Source organism: Amblyomma mixtum, chromosome 5, assembly GCF_055824585.1.
Source record: "Amblyomma mixtum isolate Tamu chromosome 5, ASM5582458v1, whole genome shotgun sequence".
Lineage (NCBI taxonomy): Eukaryota > Metazoa > Arthropoda > Arachnida > Ixodida > Ixodidae > Amblyomma > Amblyomma mixtum.
The window spans coordinates 105,742,946-105,763,842 of record NC_143016.1 but is presented as its reverse complement, the minus strand read 5'-3'; the positions used below and the strand labels follow the sequence as shown (position 1 = coordinate 105,763,842).

The 20,897-nt window shown below is 47.0% G+C and overlaps 2 protein-coding genes across 2 annotated transcripts in view; one reads left to right on the top strand and one right to left on the bottom strand.

Moving 5' to 3' along the window:
- The window catches only part of LOC149343259 (uncharacterized), a 31,150-nt gene extending 16,936 nt beyond the window's left edge, over window positions 1-14,214 (top strand). The window contains exons 2-4 of the mRNA XM_089542342.1: window positions 9,481-9,598; window positions 11,889-12,032; window positions 13,410-14,214. Coding sequence (XP_089398468.1) covers window positions 9,481-9,598; window positions 11,889-12,032; window positions 13,410-13,750 — 603 coding nt within the window. The 3' untranslated portion in view covers window positions 13,751-14,214. The remainder of the gene's footprint in view (window positions 1-9,480; window positions 9,599-11,888; window positions 12,033-13,409) is intronic.
- A 323-nt stretch (window positions 14,215-14,537) lies between these two features.
- On the bottom strand, window positions 14,538-16,105 carry LOC149343258 (domesticated amidase effector 2-like; the record flags this gene model as incomplete). Its single annotated transcript, XM_089546921.1, has 2 exons — window positions 14,538-14,744; window positions 15,824-16,105. Coding segments are annotated over 2 exons (390 nt in total), but the record flags the coding sequence as incomplete, so codon positions are not given.
- Between the last annotated feature and the right edge of the window lie 4,792 nt (window positions 16,106-20,897).

Genomic DNA, 20,897 nt, shown 5'->3' with positions numbered 1-20,897 from the left:
ACGGTAAAAATTTCGAGCGGTGACCCGCTTACTGCCCCGCTCCTGAACCTTGGGGAGATCGATCGACGGCCTTGGCTGGTTACGCGGCCCTCGTGGGATGGGGAAACCACAGCCAGCTGCCTGCGCTGATGTGCCCCTACCGCTGTCTTTCCAGTTGGAACCGTGGACATAACTCGCAGTTTTCGATCAGATGACGCTGTTTGGGGCCCAGTATTATTCAGCCGCTCATGCTGTGTTTCTTTCACAACCTTGACGTGACGTCAGGTGAAATGCAAGCAAAGTTTGCACGCCTGTGGAGCATTTACGCACCTAAGATCAGCTGAAAGGGCAATCTTTTTCGTGTCTCATGGCCGGACAGCCTAGTGTTTATATTGCGACTTGTTTTTTATTAAGGTGCAACCCTTATTTCTCGCCTAAGCTGTTCTTTATCAACACGATGTTGATCTAAGACGACTGGTCAGTCAGGTCATTAGCTGCGACGTAAAGTTTGTAGTCTGTTGTTAGTAAAAAAAAAATGCTTACAAAGACGAGGTCAATGTTTTCTTGCATTTTTTAACATAATTTTCCTGCCTATTAAAATGTGCGGGGCGTGTGTGGTGTTCGAAATTCCTAGAAAGAGGTAAACAGCCAGCCCTCTAAGTAACTATCTGCAGCGCTGCCCTGACTGTGGTAGGGAAGGGGAGATTCTGGGAACTTCGGTCGTTGTTTACGCCGTGCGTGAGATGGCGCGCACGACAGCGTTACGGCGAAAAGGGTCGACTCTCATCATTAGTGACCTCTTTCTGCGTAAAGGGTCCCTAACGATGAAGGAAAGCGCTTCTTGTGCACGCCTCCTCAAGGAGCGTTATCGGGCCTCTGCGAGTGGGTCATTCGATGTGTTTAGATAAAACATATACCGTATAATTCCAGCATACAGATCGCGAACTAAACATGTTGAAAAGCTGAAATTTATCACTTTGCGGACTATCCATGGCTGCGGGAAATATAGATTTTTTTTCCAATGTCTCAGAATATATCAAGTACGGTTTACACAAATACCTCAAGGTTAAGTAAGTCTATAATAAAGGAGGAATTACTCATTAGCGTTTCCGTGTACAAATTTACTCCATCATGGGATTGACCTAGAACATATCCGGGCTCGGATATAACATCGTTCCGGCTTCGAGTTGTTGATCAGTTTGGCTTCGTCCTGCCATATGCTCGTCTTCCAGCTTGCAGAGCGACGGCCTCGTATGGTCCCGGGTTCGAACTCCGGACCAGGACGAATTTTTGTTGAACTGCGAAGCTTCTGTTAATAGCCCTGTCGCTACGGTTGAGTGGATGCTAACATGTAAGTGCTCTTTCATTATCCCCGAACATTGCATGAACTTCCCTAAGCTTATTTTATTGCGATGATTCATGATACTTGCGCGATGCGTGCATATACATTGTTATGCGCTGGTTGTACGCCAATCTCTTGTAAGTTATGTGCCGGGTGCGGACAGTCTAGGACATTTTTTTTTTTTTTGCAGCACAGACTGGGCCCTGTGGAGTTCCTCCGGGTGCGGACTATACAGTGGAAATTGTGGTAACCCACATCTAAAAAATGCACATGCCTCAGTCTGTGCAAGGAGACAAAGCTCAGAGTTCAGTGCAATCAATCTCCAAGACTATCTAGTCACGAATGGCCCTCCAACCAAACCTACGTTATACCAGAGTTCTTCAATACTCTGGTTCTACAGACATAAACAAATTTAAAGAAGGACACATATTATGCGTAATTTTTCTTCTATTCGGCACTTGGAACGGCTGCAAAAGTTTTCTTGGTTCTTTACGGCCGACCCTGAATCGTATGGGTGATTACCACGCTCTATACCACCAGGCATATCACCACGTGGGCGTGAATTCGGTTGCATTTCTAGAAAACCTTCTCGCGTACCCTGATGTAGTAACCTCTCGCGATCTCTACGACCACAATGTGTAATATGCGAAGTGAAATACCCGTTTGCAGAGAGATTATCGAGCTATACTTCTAGGCTTATTCGACCAACTGCCAAGTTATCAATAACGAGAGTTAATTCCGTCGCTTACACATTATTTAGAGGTGGTTCCTCGCGACGCCATTGCCTGCGAGTCCTCCAGTGCATAGAAATGCAGAGAATCCTTAAAAGCTGTCACAGGTACGGGGCATTTCTACTTTTACAGATTGAGGATTCACCTGGCCACTACTTTGTCAGTGCTTTTCGCACAACAGCCTCCTTTCTACTTCATGTAATCCTTTCCCACCCTGTCCTCAATGTGTCAGAAAAGAAAGTCACGGTTAGCGGCCCAACGTTTATGGAGGCGAACGGTGTAGTATTAGTCGCACGGGACATAAAAACTTTGGCAGATCGGAAACTCTTCGACCAGCAGTGGAAACATTCGTACACAGTGCACCCGTTCTGTCTTTCATGTTCTGTACCTGCTATCCCCACCAAACGCTGACAAAGGCATTCCTTATGAGTCTTAGTATTTTTTTTTCTTCATCGCTGCTCCGTAGTAACCGGTAGGTCGATATGCAAGTGTATGGGGTGAGTGAGTGAGTGAGTGAGTGAGTGAGTGAGTGAGTGAGTGAGTGAGTGAGTGAGTGAGTGAGTGAGTGAGTGAGTGAGTGAGTGAGTGAGATGAGCTAGGTGAGTGGGGTGAGTGTGCGAGTGAGTGAGCGTGCGAGTGTGCGAGTGAGTGATAGTGCGAATGTGTGAGTGTGCAGTGAGTGAGTGAGCGTGCGAGTGAGTGAGCGAGCGAGTTGCAGTCATTTTAGAGCACGGGCAGTTTGAAGGAACTTGGCCCCGGTGACCTAGCTCCGCCATTGCTTGAGCTGTGACAGTGTGTTTTAACAAAGCATCTACACTATAATAAAAAGCTCTTCATTTAAACTAGCTCTCCTAACATTAACGCAGGTGCGGTTAGTTCATGTTCTGTAAAAGCCTTTTTTTTTTCTTTTTTAACGAGTGTACCCTCTCTGCAGAGGCGAGTTTCTCGCTTAAATTATTCGATCACTGTCACTGTGATGTCATCACTGTGATGTCAGGCTAGCTGCTTGCTTAAAGTGATATTAATGCCAGTTTTGGCCATGTGTCATGTTAGGGACTGAAGTATATGAGAAAAATCTGACCTCTCAGCCCTGCTTCAAAAATTTCTATCTTTTTTTTTTTTTAGAATATGCTAAGTAAAGCGAACACGTCTCGATTAAAATGGCCACAACGAAACTACTGTGCGGACATTACATTTGTAGATTATTTTGGTCATGTTGGTACAGCCGTTAGCTTGGCCAACGTAACCAATTACGATGTGGAGCCAAGACGATACCTTTATCACATAAGAAATATCATCGCCTGTCGCCCATGAAGTGTGCGGGGAATGCTAACGGCTTCATTGAAGGCACCTTTATTAGTTAAATAAAAACAGAAATAAAAAGCCGTCAGTGAGATAAAGGAGACGCTGTTTCTAGAAGCCAATAGACAAGGCATAATTTGGCGTCTAGGGTTTAGCGCCCCAAGGCTGTGTTGGGAGGCTCTATAGAGTTGTCGTCATGCCCACGCAAGGCGGCGTGTCAACGCTTAAGCATTCCCTTAAACAAATTGTCGCGACATACTCCCTTTATGAATTCATTGATTGTGTAAACTCCGGCACACTTTAGCATGCTTCATATCTCGAAGCATGAGCAACCGTATAGCAGAGTGGCATTAGCTGTTTGCCGCTGGTGTACCACGGTGTAGATCGTAAATGTGTGCACGCTGCCGCAGCTCTGTGACATGCCTGAACTCCGCGACGCACTTTTATTGGGACCTCGGTATATCTTGGATAACCTTGAGTACCAGCAGCAAGTACAGAACCCGTCCGCCTGGTCATATATCGTAGACCACCGTACCTACTTCACCAACAAGATTTCCAGTAGACGACTGTCCATAGGAGTATAGTGCTCTCCAATGCACTTCTGGTCCGCTGTTCGAATATGCTCAATGCCATGACGTCTGCGCCGTAAATTTTTGGCCCTTATTAATCATGCACGTGGCTCGTTAGGTGGACGGCGGGAAAGCCCAGCGCATCTATCAGCGTTACGCGGGGCGCCCTCGGGTGACTTCGAGCTCCGAGCTGTGCCCCCACGCCCGTGCCTTTCGACACGCGGCCGCTATCGGCGTAAACGTGGGCGTGTCGCCGCATCGGAACTCGCTCGAACCGCACTCCTCCGCCTGCAGTCTTCCGGCGGAGTACCGTGCGATCGCCTGTGTAATGACCCACTGCGGTGTAACAATCTGCTTTGATGTGCACTCACCCTCTTACCTCTATTTTTGTTTTCGGCCTCCGACACGGATTATCCTGCTCATGTGTGTTCTGGAGCAAAGTCTGACTTTGTTATTGCATGTACTACATACACGTCTAGCAATTTTGTTGCGCTCTTCGGATGTAGAAGGAGGTGGTGCTTTGGCGTTGGTAAATTGGTAAATTGGTTTTTGAGGAAAGAAAATGGCTCAGTATCTGTCTCACATACCTCGGCGGACACCTGAACCACGGCGTAAGGGAAGGGAGGAAGGTAGGAGTGAAAGAAGAAAAAGAGAAAGAGGTGCCGTAGTGGAGGTCTCCGGAATAATTTCGACCACCTGGGGATCTTTAACGTGCACTGACATCGCACAGCTCACGGGCGCCTCTTGCGTTTCGCATCCATCGGAACGCGGCCGCCGCGGTCGGGTTCGAACGAACCCGGGTACTCCGGCTCGGTAGACGAGCGCCTTACCACTGAGCCACTGCGGCGGGTGCTTTCCCGTTCTTCGCTGAAATTGATAGTTTTTCTGTTCAAAAGCAAAGTATTTTCACGGGACAAGCTTATACCAGAACTATGAACAAGCTGTTGTGGTGGAGCCGCGGTTAATGTTCACAGGACGCCGCGGTGGCTCAGTGGTTATGGTGCTCGGCTGCTGACCCGAAAGACGCTGGTTCGATCCCGGCCGCGGCGGTTGAATTTCTTTGGAGGAGAAATTCTAGAGGCCCGTGTACTGTGCGATGTCAGTGCACGTTAAAGAACCCCAGGTGGTCGAAATTTCCGGAGCCCTCCACTACGGCGTCTCTCATAGCATTAGTCGCTTTGGGACATTAAACCCCATAAACGAACGAACGAACGGTTAATGTCCACCGATTGTGATTCTTCAAAACGCACCAAAATCTCACTAAACATTTTTCCACATTCGGTCTGCGCAAAAAATGCTTCCGCTGCGGCCAGGATCGAACTCGCTGTCTGGTAAAAAAAAAAAAAAACATATTTTCTGCCTACCTCACCGTGCGCACATGCATTTATTTTCAGTACGCTAACTTGAAGAAATTTTAGGTTGTTCCTCTAACGTCATAAACTTGATGTTTTTCCTCAGTACAATGATGATTTGATGTGCTCATTCGATACGCAAATGTTAGAGATGACGTTTATTACAACGCGCATAATGTGCAAATAACAAATAGGGCTAGTTTTTGGTCAGTTGCAGGGGCTTGCGCGGACAACAGGTGATTTGTCCATGTGACAGGAATGTAGCCAAGTACAACTATACAGACACAAATGCATTGAGATGCACAATTCAAGAGACGACTGTTTCGACATATAGAGAAAGAGCGGCTTAGGAAGTCCGCATTATAAAGGAGCCTCTTCACTCCTTGAGGCGCCCCTTTCCTTATTGTGTCCAGTGGAATTTCCGTGCAACGAATAATGCCACCGTGAGTAATTTACGAGGTAGGATGCACTTCTTGGGAGTGGGTACCCACCAGATTATGAGGTTTTAGCAACGCACGCTACACTGCACCCTGTCGTATGTGCAAGCTAGCGTTATGCTAAAACTTTCTATTAGACTTTGCATGGTAGGTGCTGCGCAGTGGTAACTGATTTGTGGTGGATGTTCTGTACAACGGGACGCGGATGTTTCTTTTGTCCACACTGTTATATCAGGCGAAATACGAGGGATATTGAGAAAATTTTAAGACAGACTATGTAACTATCGACTGTTTCGCTTGCAAGAAACACGGTCCGGGCACCCCCTTTCTGATTCCAGTTTCACCTATTTGAGGTTATCCCTGCTCCTGACCGGACTATAAACTTGTTGCAGTCTGCTTGCTATTTTGTTCGCCGTCAGCAATGGTGCCTGTAAGAGCACTTTCTTGAGATTGCTTTATATGATTTAAAGTCTTTTTGTAATTACTCTGAAAGCCTTGAGCGTCTGCTGTAGACTCGCGGGAACCTTTTTCTTCCTCGCACGAAGATTTTTTGGTGCTGTCAGTTCAGAGGCGTGAAACTTCACTGAACTACACCCTCTAAACACGGATACGCCTGTATGGGATTAAAAAAGGAGCAATCTGTCCTGTAGTGCATTTCCTTTCATAAAAGGAAGTGCACTAGAGGACAGCCTACTCCGTTGTGGGCGAAACTGAAAATATTTTACGGTTCGCCATTTTTTTTTATCTCGAAAAATTCGTAGCGCCTATTGTACCGTCACCCTTTGACTACATAAACATATAGCTGAAGGGTGAAGGTTTCATGAAAATCGGTTCGTGATTGAAGTAAGAACCCCGAAAAGAATCACCGGGGTTTTAACTTCTCGGTGAAGAAAGACATCTTTTCGGAACACCGGCGCTCTTATTAGAAGTTGATGGAAGGGAGGGACATGCACAAGTGTTTCTGAGAGGAAGAGATAATGACAAAAGTGCGAAGAAATGGCAATGATTACTACTATGAAGAAAAATAGTAAAAAGAAGGCAAAGGAGACAAGAATTATTCATGGTGGTTTCGAGGCGCTTTTTTTGCTTTCTTTTTTTTTTGCTTCAAGCTGACGAATTTGCACAAATGAATGTTCCCCAATTTCTCACCTTGCCTATGGGGAAAGAAAGCCCACAAGATGAACCGTCAGGGGTTTGAAATGCGCATGGTTACGTCACGCCTCCCGCCCAGTCTTCAACAATTTAACGCACCCCTTCTTCCTCTTTTCTCCCCTTCGTGACATCCCTCTTATCTGCGACTTCGACGTGCACATCAGTGGAGTGCCACTTCATGCTCCTGCATTCAGCTTTAACGAGGAACACCGAAAACCTCGCGCCCTCTCTGCCAATTTTACACGGCCAACTGCAAATGCCAAGCCCCTGGAGGTCGCGCTTTCCCCTCCTAAACACGCCGCCACTCTTATCTCTGGGTTGCGCTCAGTTTTTTCCCCCTTATCGTGTGTAGTGAGACTCGGTGAAGACTCATGTGTGCTAGCGTACAGCGCGTGGGTGCCACACCCATCGACGCAATCGGCCCTGAAACTAAGCTGGCCGACTGGCGCGCTGACCTCCGCCATTTGGGCGAGGGACGCCCGAGGCCACCGGGCCGTTGTCCCTGTTTCATCCGGAAGAGCGCCTGGCACATCCAATAGAAATGAATGTGACCGCGCCGCCGAGCTGATCAAGGATAGAGAGGCACGATGCGTTAAGGTGCAGCAGAATGGCCACCGCCCAACGCCACCGGGCTTTGCCCAGTTTTCCCTCGCAAGCTGCGCCATACCGCGTGTTGTTTTGCCTTTGCGTGCGGAAGCGTATGTATGTTTGCGTAGCTTGTTTTCCTGTTAAATATAAAGCAGAGTGAAGAATACGAGGATGATGAAAAGATATAGATAAACGACAGCAGTATTGCTGTTGATGTATAGCGCTTATTATTACAAAAGTAACACAGTAATCTAGTAACGTTGATTGATGTAGTTGTTTCTTCGTCGCCCTTGAATTTTTCGCGCTGGTTTAAATTTCGCGACGATTAACAATGCTAATTAGCTACCCCAACCCTCGATTTTAATTGTTTTTCTGCGCCATATTTCTCTTTAAAGGTTAATTATAAGCACTCATTTCTTTGCAGAAACCTCGCTGTGTAAGAGTACAGTTGTCAGTACACAAAACTATGAAAGTACTAATGGTGCAGCTTTCTACAGAGCGTCCAATATCACGTGATTACACCGTCCTAGCTTTCATTTTCTAAACTTCTTTGCCAATGGCATTTGCATTTCGACGTTCCGACGTGTTTTAGCGTGGAAGCTTTATGGCATGGTAAAAAAGAAAAAGAGCACCTAAGCAAAAAAAAAAAAAATGTGTGAAATTGTTTTCTTTGTGTTATCACGAGCGTTGTGCGTATACAGGCCAGTCCGAAGCAATAAACGTATTTGTTAGTCAGCGCCTGCGTTGTCCGCTTACTTCTTGTCTCATCCGTGTACGACCTGCTATAGTCCTGAGTATGCGCAATAAACTCGCCAGCCATCATGTATTAAAAAAGAGAAATAACGCCCGTGGTAAATTGAAGGTGGTTGTACTGCACTACAGACAAATAGCCTAAATAAAATATCGACACATTCCATAACACCGAATTTAGATAGCGCAGGTAAACACAAATGACAAGAGAAGGGGATGCGACAGGCGCTACTCGCATTTCGGTATGCTATACCAACTGGCGCAGCAGACAACTTTGCTAAGCCGCATTCCATTAAGGTCATGTGAGCGGCGAAACTACGTTCTACTGGCTGTATGAAGCGACTCGGCACATGAAGGCGAAGAGCAGGACGATCCCATCTATTGCTTCCGCTCACAGACTCCGTTGCTTCAGTCGCAAGGTTCTGGAGACAAAGCTACCGTGGAAGTATAGCCTTATAGACCGTCAAGTCAGGCGTGCACAAAAGCGTTGCTCGTGATCCACTGGCTACTACGTAATTTGAATTTTTATTTTCTCGTGCGAGTGGCTCGCACAAGGATGACGCAGTATGTGACGTCATCTCATTCGGGGTTCCTTTCTTTAATTTTCTCCGCATACGTGAGATAACCCCCCTCCCCCCTCCCTTTTTTCTTTCCTGGCACGTACTTGAGAGTGTCTGCTCAATTCAGCTCCTATTGCAGTTGCTTATTTCGCATCCTACTCGCCGCAGGTTCGCTCCACGCTTGATGCAGAGGCGGACAGGTGGTCCAGCGTGGCTGCACATGGGAAGGCTAAATAAAGAAATACACACAACGCCACGCACAATAGTAACACCATAAAACAAAATGAGCTCTGCTTTCTGCGATTAAGAAATACTAGGTTTAGGAATGCGGGCCACATCTCCTGCTCTAATAAAGCGCCTCTCACACTTTTTTAATTTTCTGATGTCACATTTGATTCCTCAGGAGCTGAGAAGTGCTCCGTGATTTGCATGTTCTAGAGTTAGCCTCTGTTATCTCAATCCCCTTATCCAGTATCTGGGTGAATTCACAATTAAGATTCAGGCAAGTATCCAAGGGGGGTAGGGGGGGGGGAGGGTGTTGGGAGGGGCCCCAGGGGGTCCAGACCTCTCCACCCTAAATTCCAAAATCAAGGTCACCCCCCCCCCCCCCCCATCCCCTCCCCCTGCCAGTTAGGATAAATTACCTTGGGCCTCTCTTGAAACATCGTCCTGCCTACGTGTGTGACGAGAGTGGTGATTTGTCTTCCTCCCCCCACAGGAGTGCGTGCCCGCTTTGCACGTGGAGGACACGGCAGACTGGCTGGAGCAGGACGTCATCGCCGGCTTCCGAGTATGGCAGCTCATGTTCCTCTCGCTGGGCGGCCTCATCGTCGTCGGTGAGGGAATTAATGCGCCCTCTCCACCTGCCCCGCTGCTAACATATAGCCGCTTAACCGCGGTATACAGAGTCTATTCATCGAATGTGACGAGCAGGTGCAACACTTGCAGTGCAGCCAACAGAAGAAATCCTGCCATATGTCGCCGTGCATTGCAATCGCGCTTGTATCTGCTCCACAACCCGTAGCCTACGCTTGTAAATGTAATGGAATGCCACGCTTTAGAATTGACTTCAGAAAACTTCGAAACGCTACTGTTAGAGGCTCTTTTCTATAAGATCTAGTGTGTGTTGCGCATTCAAGCTCTTTAAAATGTAGAGAGAGAGGGAGACAGACTCTTTAATGAAGTTAAAAAAAAAAACGAAGATGAAATACAGAGAATTTAGCCGGCGTTTAAAAACCGCTGGCATGCTACTCTGCGTAGGGAGGGGAATTTGGGAGATAAAGACAGAAGGAGAGCAGAGTGGAAGAGGTAAAAGGAAAAAAAAAACGAAGATAAAATGCGGCCATGAAATGGGTACTAAGGATGCAATGGCGAGTATTGATGTAACCTATTGAATGATGGAGTGCTTAGTCCGATAAATGGGCTGACGAAGTTCACTGCATGAAGAATGCATGAAGGTAACGTGCAAGTGAATTTAAAGCTTATCGAGATGTCCAATGTCTTTTAAATATGTAAATAGAAAGTTCATTGCAAGTCTCTGTTGCCTAAGGCAGGCTAAGGGACCTAAAACTTTGTCCATTGTTAGGGGCACTGGGCAGAGCTTCTGCATGCAATGTTCATAGTACGCACGCTCGTTAGCATACGCAGGGCACTCAAGCAAGATATGTTCCACAGTTTCTATCGAGGCACAGTTGTCGCAATGCGGACTGTTCATTTGTCCAAAACGGTATCGCAAGCCGTTTGTATATGCAGCATTCAGACGAAGTCGATGATAAAGTGTTTACAGATGACGAGGAATTCTGGGTGAGAGTCTTGATCTAAGATGTTGGTCGATTGAGTGAAGAAATTACCTTAAAATTTCACCTATAGCCACTACAGTATATTGGAGTGTATAGATCACGAGGACGACAAATTGTGCCCTAGTGTGCTCTAGCTGTTTTGGAGGCACACAACCTAGCTGTTTATATCATGCAAGTACACTTGAAATGGCTTTGCAATGGTTCATTTCTTTCTGGAAGCGATGCTGCGAGCATCACCAGTAATTGCGAAAGAAATCGATTTAGCAGGCTAGAATAAGTAAGGTTGATAAGAAGCAATTTTTGATGGAATTAACATGCTACACTAGGAATTAGACAGACATGATTGGGTACAGAGGGCACGAATCAATCATTTGCTTAATTTCTTTAGGAAGTTTTTACTACTTGGTTCGCTTTTAGGAGCGGTAAGTTCGACTTCGCACGGAAGTTATAATGAAAAAGGGATGGATCTGACCTCGTGTGTACAGAGGCAGTGGATAGAAGGAACAAGCATCAGTGGCTTACAAAATCCTTCGCTGGCTTTCGCTGAACTGCCAACAAATCATTACCGAGGGCCCTTTGAACTTGCAGAAAAAAACATCTGTGCGTACATTCACTTGCGAGTGGCAACGCACGGAAACCCTCACTAGGTCACTTACAAGCATTAACCACGCTAAAGAAAAGTGCGTTAATTAAACAAACAAAATAAATTACTAAAAGAAAAGATAGCAAACTCCTAAGCGCTATCTCTCTTACACGCACACGCGCACACAACTTTATGGCAACAGCGGGATATATGGTAAATATCAGAAAAGAGTAGCCAATCTATATAAGAATGTCACCTCGTCTCTTCTACTGTACTCCTTTAAATTCCGAATGTAAAGAATTCGTTTTGCATAGATCTCTATACCATTTGTTTTATATTGCTGGTTCTGCCTTTTTGCCTCTGTGAGAAATCTAGTGACCTCTCCTTTGAAATATTCGTTAACGGCAAAACATGCTTACGGCACAGCTAAGCAAAAGTCTGGAGTTTATCGCACTGCATTTCACATATGATAAAAAGACCTTAAATTGTAGGGAACCTGAAATGACCTAAAATAACCTTAATGGGCAGAAATCGACTGATGGGAAGTGAAGCTGGGAAAATATTCCCCTCTCAGATTTTCACCAGGTGACACGAAGATGAATCAGAGAAAGAACGAGAAAGAGAGGCGATGACCAGCAATTGTCCAATCAACCACTGTTCTTTCCGTGGTTTATGCTCTGGTAATCTGGGAGTAACAAGAAAGAGGAATGCCTTCTCCCCTGACGTCACCTTTCTCTCTTCCAGTGGTGGTGATGTGCTGCTTTATGAAGTGCCGCATTCCAAGAACGAAGCAAGAGATCGAGGCCGACTTCCACAGAAAAAAGCTCACGCAAGTTTTTAGGAAGCATCTGAACAAAGTTCCCGTCGAAGACGTAGAATTTCAGATAGGTAAGCATGCACAGACATTGACCCCTGCACTGTGTGAAAGCGTCTGCTGTGCTGTAAGTGACGGTAGTTCTTTTACAACCGCGACCAAGTGGTCGAGCTGGCAGCGATCATCGTTTAGTCTGCACCAAAACTAAAGGGCCGAAGTGAAACATAGGTCATGCACATACTGCGTCCACACGCGTGTTCATTTCCTGCACGGTTTGCTAACTTTGATTGGAAGCTGATGGCACTGATGAGAAATGAGACCTTTCGTTCACTTTTGAGTGAATTTTTCAGGACGTATGGTTGCTTTCTATTTCTAAAAGAGCACTTTCTTCGAAAATATTGAAAGCAGCTATCATAAGCCACTGCTGTCTCCATTTACTGACCAAAAAAAAAACAACCCTTAGAACAACGGCCATGGGGCAACTGACAAGTTTTTCTTCAAAGCGATAGTGACTAGAGGCCGTTTTTGTTTCAGCGCGAAAGCATCATTTTTCAAGTTCAAACCGGCTCACCGGTTTGTATGAAGCTTGACTTTGAGGGTGACCTTGAGGGTTATCTTAGGCAAACCATAAATAAATAAATAAATAGTGCCGCGACTGCAATTCGAACCCACGGTGGCGCGAACAGATCAGCTTAGCTGGCCACTGCAAGAGAGCACTAGGCTATCGCCGCACCCGATCACGCGTCGTGTTGTTCTTGCCTTAGTGGCATGGCACATACCTACGACCGGGGATAGGCCAGGGTTCAGTGAGGAGAGCCAAAAGGAGGTAAATTGGTGCCAAGCTAATGGTTTAACTTCGATTGAAAAGCCTAACTGTGGGTAAGAATTCAGAGGAATTAAAGATGGAATTATAAATTTAAAAAGTGTTAAACTGCAACACGCCCTCGCGCAGTGTATTGCACATCGTCTTCTTCGTCAAACAATACTACCATCAAACTAATATGCGCGCTTTGAGCTATGCGGCGGTTGTGACAGAGAGATGTGCGTTGCATTCCTTGCGTGGAGAGCGTTGTGGCCGACAATACGCTTTGGAGTTGACAGTATTGCTGCAGAAACGCGGTACTGGAGCATAGGCCGCCGGCGTACACTGGGTAAATTGGAATTGACGATGAAAAAGTTGTAGACGCACATAACTGGCTGCCTGGGTCAGTGGAGGCCACAAACACGGTTTCAAGTACGTGGCGGTGGTGTTTACTTGCAAAAAAAATTCGCGGAGTATTTCATGCTTAGCAATGCTAAACAGCCAGTCATTTTTTTTTTAATTTTTCTTTCGTTTCTTGTTCACTTTGCAATCAGGAACAATAGTCTTCCAGGGTGTCTCGTCTGCTTTTGCAAGGATTCCTTGTATTTTAAAGAATACTTGTTTCTCTCCTCCCATTTCCGCTCACCAGCCTTAGACAAAGTCAAAGCGCTCTACGAGCACGAACAGGAGAAGCGGAGCCGCGGTTCCTGGGACTCGCTGGCCGAATGCGAGGACCTGACGCTGCGCCAGAGGCTGCGGAAGCTGCTCCGCTCGCTCAAGCCGAAGCCGGCCGCTGCTCCCCCGGCGCCCTCTTCCGGAGACGAGGCCGGTTCGGAGAGCAACTCGGCCGACGACTCGAGGGCGGACGGGGCCAGCCACTCGGGAGGCACCAACCCGAGCAGCGAGGAAGGGAGCCACGGGTGCCGCACCATACGCGAGGAGAGGATCTCCATCGAGGAGCAGGACGAGGAAGGGGCGGACGCCACGTGAAAGCAGCCCGCTTCTCCATCGTCCATCACAAGCTGCACGGAGCGAAGCCAGCTGAAACGCCACTGGACTGCCCACTCCAACGCACTCTCCTCGGGAACACATATATGTGCAAGATGCATTTGAGAAGGCGGTGGAGCCGCTTGTGACGATGCAATGCGTTTTGCTGCGCTGCCGACAACTTTTCTCACGTTAACACGTGCTTAACCAAATCCAACGTGGTGCTCCAGTGTTTCTTTGTGCGCGAAGCCGGAGCAAAGTTAAGTTGAGAATATCTTTTGAGTTAACGCTGAACAGTGGGTGTTACTGTATGGGAGTTTGGATTCGCACCGCAGTGTTGACAGACTGCGTGCGAGGGTCTGCTTCTTGTTAGATCTGGAGAGAAAAAAAAAAACGTCTCCTATTTTGTCTTCTCCAGCAGAGTTGGTTCCGAGTTACAGAAGCTGAAGGAGACTCGTTTTGAGCAAATCAGAAATAAACAAGTTGAATAAAAGATATTTCTCGTCCTCTTTCAAGCCACCGTATAGTAACGTGCGGTGTCTAAGCATCACGCTACACTTTGAAGCGAAAGTTGTTTTTGTACAGAAAGCTCTCTTAAGCAGTTAGCTTCTTGTTGACGAATTCATATACTTCATTCACAGTCGTCTCTAAAGATCACCGCTCTTATTGGCGTATAATTTCTCCTCTGACCATGCACCAACAGTTGAAAAGCAATTGCAGAGTGGGCAAATTCAGAAACTTTTAACAGGTGGGTTAGTCGCAAGAATTTATTGTGGGCTAATGTGCCAAGTACTTGCTTCCATCCAGGTCAGTCAAGTAAGTCCATAGCCTAAAGTCAGCCTAAAGCGGCCTGAGTGCTGGACCCCTTCTGGACATCCTTATAGCCTGTTCACAGTTCAATAACGTAGAAGTTGTCGCCGTTGTAGTTGGGCTTATTAGTGTTTCCGTAGCGAATCTTGCGTCTGTCGACGGGTGCTGTGTTCCACTGGTCGTATACCTGAGCACATATAAGTGAGATAAAAGAAAAACAAATTGTACATCAGGAACGTCTTAAGAAAAGAACTAACTTGGAGCTGAATACAACGTAACTTTTTTGTGTTAATGATTCTGATAATTTCTTCCGGTTGCCTCTATTGTCGCAGCAGAGACGGCAAGGCTTCGCTCCACACATGCTCATTGAGTCTGTAACGCAAGTCCAAAACATGGCCTCTCTACTTTTTTCTCCGTTCGCGGCACACTGTTTGTGACGACACGTTGTAGCAAGGAACAAAAGTAAAATACTCCGTTATTTTCAGCGATCTGGGCCCTCCGGCGCAATGTTTAAGCGTAGAACGTCAGAGATTGTTTCTATATTCTTTCTGAAGTGACCAATGGCAAACCACACATTGTGAACGGACTTAGGAATTTCGGCTGTAATTTAAGAGAGTAAAAACCACAAATACTATGGCTGGGCTAACAGAAAGATAAAAAAATGTGTCCCGACCCATGCAATTAAGTATAACGGGTTCAAATCAATTAGCAGTAGAAAAATCACAAATATATAAAAAGTTTTGCGCAGGAAAAAAAGAAGAAAACAAGAAAAAAACGTTTTTTTTTTTAACCACTGTGCAAAGCTGTGACGCAAGCTCAGCAGCCTTCCCAGTGGAGAAATATGTATACTATATACTACGGGGGCTATGTGCTCAAACTGCGGGGGGAGCGGGGGCAGCCATTTTGGCGTAAAGGGGCACGACCAAAAATAGCACAGCACTTCTGATCGGCTTGTCGTCACCTGAGCCGGCCTGCACCGCTGAAGCAGAGCGCTGTGCGCCAAAATGGCCCCCGTTACATCACGCGGTAAGAAGCTTACAAATCGGTGATGAAAGTGAAGACTTGTAATTTCGTCTCCGCAAGTTCCTGTACGTATGTATGATCTTATCCACCACAAGGAGCTCGTTACGTCTTTTTTGCTTCTTTTCCGCGTGCTCAGGGAAAAAGAAAGGGTCGACCTGGCACTCTGACCCGCGGAAGGAGGAAGGGCAGACAAAGAGGGTATAGACAGGCGAACGATGAGGAGAGAAGAGAGGCTCCGCTCACCCAGATGCCGTCGGGGGCACAGGACTCGAAGATGGCCGCGTGTCCCCGGTACTTGCTGCCGTCCAGGAAGGTGGCGATGGCCGTCCAGCGAGGTATGTTGGCGCAGTTGCTGCGCACCTGCCTGCCTCGGCGCCAGCTGTGCGTGGTGTACTGGCGCATTCCGGAGCACTTCTCCTTGACCAGGGCCACGCACTCCTTGCCGTCCACGCCGATCACCCAGTTTCCCTTGAAGGGCCGCGGGTCGGCGCAGCTGATGGCATCGCTCACTGCGAGCAGGGTTAGCCAGAGAGGAAGAGATCGAAAACGTTATTCGGTACTCTCAATCGCACGTCTGCGTCGTGGGATTGAACAGGCAAATCAACAAGGAATAGAGATCGTGGTGGTGGGATGGATGCCCTTGTAGATAGTTGATGTGGGCCACCAAGAATGGTTATATATGGCATCTTGCGGAGCGTGCTGCCTGTCCCAGAAAGAGAGAATATAATCTGCTATGGAGTATGCGGGGAAGGGGGCGTAGTGAATGTTTGAGGCATGGGCAGGACTAATATGGTCCTGTCCATGCATGGAAGTCCCCAAACAATGTTTTCCGTTTGGACAAGAGCCACGGTGTTCGTGAGGCGGGCGCAGTTTTTTCATACGCGGTTGAGCGCGGTTTGGTGCGAGGCTGCAGAGGAGACTGATTTAAAATGACCGATAAAAATGACTGATTTAAAGTGCCTGATAAAATGACTGATTTAATGAATTAAACATTACCCCCCTCTCTCCCTGAAAAGAGGCTTTTCTAGAAACATGCGTATTGGATGAACTTTTATTCTAGTTATTCAAAACGTTTTTATCAGGAATTGCAGCTCAATACTTAAAAAAATGTAACGAGACATTTCATGCTGCGCATTCGCTTTGGAAAGTTGTTCTGCATGCTGTCCTGCAAAGTGCCGGCTGGACAGATTCTGGCAAAAGACGTCAGGCCACAAGATTTGCTGTTCAGGAATATAGCAGGGAACTTGCCGTACTCCTAAGACCTTCAAATCTCTGAAGGAAGAGTAGAACTCTATTCCTCTCTCCTACGGATCTTCGGAGCTTCACGGCCGGACCATAAATACTCTTGAACATTGAACCAGATATCGGTAGGTATTGCATCTTCACGCTCACCGAATCACGCAAAGTTATTCGCACAGAAGAAACAGAAACAAAAAAGCGCGACGACCTCTTCAGTTCTCGTAATCGTACCGCCGACGAAAAGTACAGGATATATTTAATTACCCGAGTTGATGCTATATATAATTTTATCTTATGATTTCAACGCACTACGCTTTTCTTGATGGTCCAGTGCACCAGAGCCCTCGTTTAAACCCCTGACTCCTTTCTATGCTGCTTGTTGCGCCTTTGCAGCATTACCTCTGTTCTTCCCCGGCCGTCATTCCGTGATATTCGAAACGTTCCATACTGCGTGTGCACTAGCTTTTGTGACACTGTCTAAAAAAATATTTACACTACAAGTGGCTGAGTGAACAGATCAAAAATGTGTACCAGGAAGCAGCTTGTGAGTTGCAGCCAAAAAGAAACAAAGTGCAGTTGCATAATACTCGGCAATAGCAGGAAATGCCACATTCCCCGTTTACTCGTAATAGACCTCTCTCGGCGCAAGTGATCGGTGCACGTGCCGTCGGTCTGGTGGGCATAACATGAGGTTTCAGACAGCTTGATACAGCAGGTGCAACGTGTAACGGGGCTGCTCTATTCGGAATAAGATAGACAGCGGAGCAAAGAGCGACATGCACAAAACCAGTGAAGGTGGTGGGCGATTTTGCCCGTTTTGCCTTTGGCGTCCCATTAATACATCAGAGAGAGGTCTATTGAGCCTGAAGTGTGTCGCATGTTAACATAAAAATAAACTGCTTTGCCACTTAATTTAACTACGCCCTTCCTCTCCAAAAAATTAAGCACATGTCATTGTGTCTAACGATGGGGAATAGCGAAGAGTCAGGCTGCCAAGAACTGCGTACGTAGACAGATTTTTTTTAAAATTTACATGCCGTAATAAGAGGCCTGTGAGAAATTGAAATCTCTACTGGGGTTGTTCACTCGGGGTTTCAGCTTTGCCTTCGGTTATTTAGCCAGAAAATCTAAAACCTGCCTTATTTTTATGCCGTCCCCCTCTCCACCCTAGACGCGGAAGTGACGGCAATGGCTATAGCGAAATTTTCATGACAACATCCACTCACAAACAAACGCATTGCAACAGGTGACGCATTTCAGGATAAATTACGATTATAGCCTATATGCCTATAACAATGTTATAGGCTAAAAGGCGAAAGCCAGAATTTTCAGTGCCGGCATTCGAGAGGGACGCTATCTCCCGGAGGTATTTTCGCAGGCAGCAATAGCCGTAAAAGGGCCGCTTTACACTCACCGACGACCATGCCGAGGATAAGGAAAGCCGTGCAGAGTACGGAACCGTTCATATTCGCTGCCCGCCTGTCCTGCAGCTGCAGTCGCCCAGACGGTTTAACCGAGTCCAATGAGTGCGTCAGTCTTGCGGGGTCATTTTATACGACTCCCTTATCCGCCTGAGCTTTTTCTAGAGGGTAGGGGGCGGCCGAGTTTTTTAAATGGGGAGATTTTTTCTGGTACGTCGGCACTGCGATTTATTTTTATTTTAGCATGGGATACGCTTCGAGTTGAATAGGCGTCTCCCTGTTGTGAACACCGTGACGTCAAAGGCGAGATAGGCAAAATCGCCTGCCAACTGTAGCGGTTTTGCACGTGTCGCTCTGTGCTCCGCTGCCTATATTGCCCCGATATGAGCCGCCACATTGCACGTCGCACCTGGTGCACCCAAGCTGTCAGCGGCCAGTGTTTTGCTCACCAGATTGGCAGCACGTGCGCCGGTGAGGTAGCCAGGGAGAGATCTATCACGGGGTAACGGAGAATGCGGCGGCATTTCTTCCTATTGCGTAGCAGTAGGCAACGGCACATTTTTTATTTATTTCGGCTTCAACTGGCAAGCTGCTTCCTGATTCCCTGCTAATTTATTCACTCGGTAACTCGTCATGCAAATCTTTTCCTAGGCAGTGTCACAGAAGCTAGTGCACACGCAGGATTGAACGTTTCGAGTCCCACGAAATGACAGCCGTGGAAGAACGGAGCTAATACACCAAAAGCGCAAAAAGCAGCCGAGCCAGTTGGTTCGAAAGAAGTCGGCTGTTTAAACGAAGGATCTGGTGCAGTGTACCAACAAGAAAAGCGTAGTGCGTTGAAAACTTGCGATAAAATAATGTATTGCAGCAATTTGGGCAATTAAATGCATCCTGCTTTTCATCGACTTACCGAGCAAATCGGGAGAATGGAAAAGGTCGCCGCACTTTTTTGTTTTAATAAGGGAGTAATTACTCATTGACATCCACCCAAGCGCAGCCAAGCGGCCACAAAGGAAAGCGATGGTCCCGTGTTCGAACCCCGGACCAGGACGAATTTTTATTTAACTACGAAGCTTCTGAGAAAGCTGTTTAGCTTTCCTTTGTAGCCGCTTGGCTGCGCTTGGGTGGATGTCAATGAGTAATTACTCTCTTATTAGAAATCTACTCCACCTTGGGGGATTCCCCTAAACATTTCACTAACTTTTTTGTTTTATAGCGAGAGCTCTACTCCTCGGGGTAAAACTTCCGATTTCGATGTGCTTGAGACGATGACCTTCACTGCCTCACAAGGTCAAACCGAACATCACTGCGTGGAGGTATTGGCCCAAGGTATTGGGTACCGTACCTTGACATTTGAGCTTGACCCTAAAGGACGGTTGTGGTACCAAACACCAGTGTGCACTGTTTCCTTTGCATTTGGTCGTAAGTACCGCACGTGCTACCTTTCACGCTTTTTTTCAACTCTGCCGTTCAACCAACTTGCCCAACTTTCTACTCTTCTAAACACGTTATTTTTTCTAACGACGTGGAATAGAGAAGAGTCTGGCTGGCAATAGCACTGCGTAAGTAGAGTGTTTTTGTTTTATTTACATGCCATAATAAGAGGCCTTTCACAACCTGAATTTGCTACTAGGGTTGTTCCCACGTGGTTTCAGCTTTGTTTTCGATGATTTAAGCGCTCCCTAAAAGCAATAACAAAAACCTGTCCTAATTTCTTACCGTCCTACCTTCACACGAGACGCAGAAGTAACAACGATGGCTGCAGCATAATTTGCCTTTTTCACATGCCGCTCTGTGCATGCGTGCCTGTTTTACATTAGCTCCACTGGTTGCAAACAAAACTACTAGCTCCTACTGCGCATGCGCAGCTCATGTTAGTGACAGGCACATGCGGCAGATGGCGACAGTCGTCAAGCACACACCTGCCTCTCCGCTGGCGCCTTGTGGGACCGGATCACGCCGGCGTCTCCCACATGCGTTCGTTTTCAACCAGTAGCAGACGAACTTTCGCCACTCCCCAGAGGGCACCACATCTAGTAAAAAAAGCCGGATTCTCACGATGACATCCATTCACAAAAAAGAAAAACACCTGGCAACAAATGACGCATTCCCCAAATTCACATTTAGCGTATAGGCGTATAACAATGTATAGGCCTATAAAAACAGGCGACAGCCAGAATTTGCAGCGATGGAATACGGTTTGGATTGGTTTATGGGTTTTTAACGTCCCAAAGCGACTCAGGCTATGAGAGACGCCGTAGTGGAGGGCTCCAGAAATTTCGACCACCTGGGGTTCTTCAACGTGCACTGACATCGCACAGTACACGGGCCTCTAGAATTTCGCCTCCATCGATATTGAGCCGCCGCGGCCGGGGTCGAACCCGCCTCTTTCGGGTCAGCAGCCGAGCACCATAACGATAGGGACGCTATCTCCCAGGAGGTATTTTCACATGCAGCAATCGCCGTAAAAGGTCCGTTCTATTGACAGCCAAGCCGAGGATGAGGAAAGCTGCGCAGGGCTCGGAATGATTCATAACCTGTGCCCGCCTGCAGCTGCAGCCGGCCTGACGGTGTAACCGACTGAAACGAGTGGCAGTACTGCCGGGAAATTCTGCGGGACTTCCTTATCCGCCTGAGCTTTTGTTACCCGGAAGGCT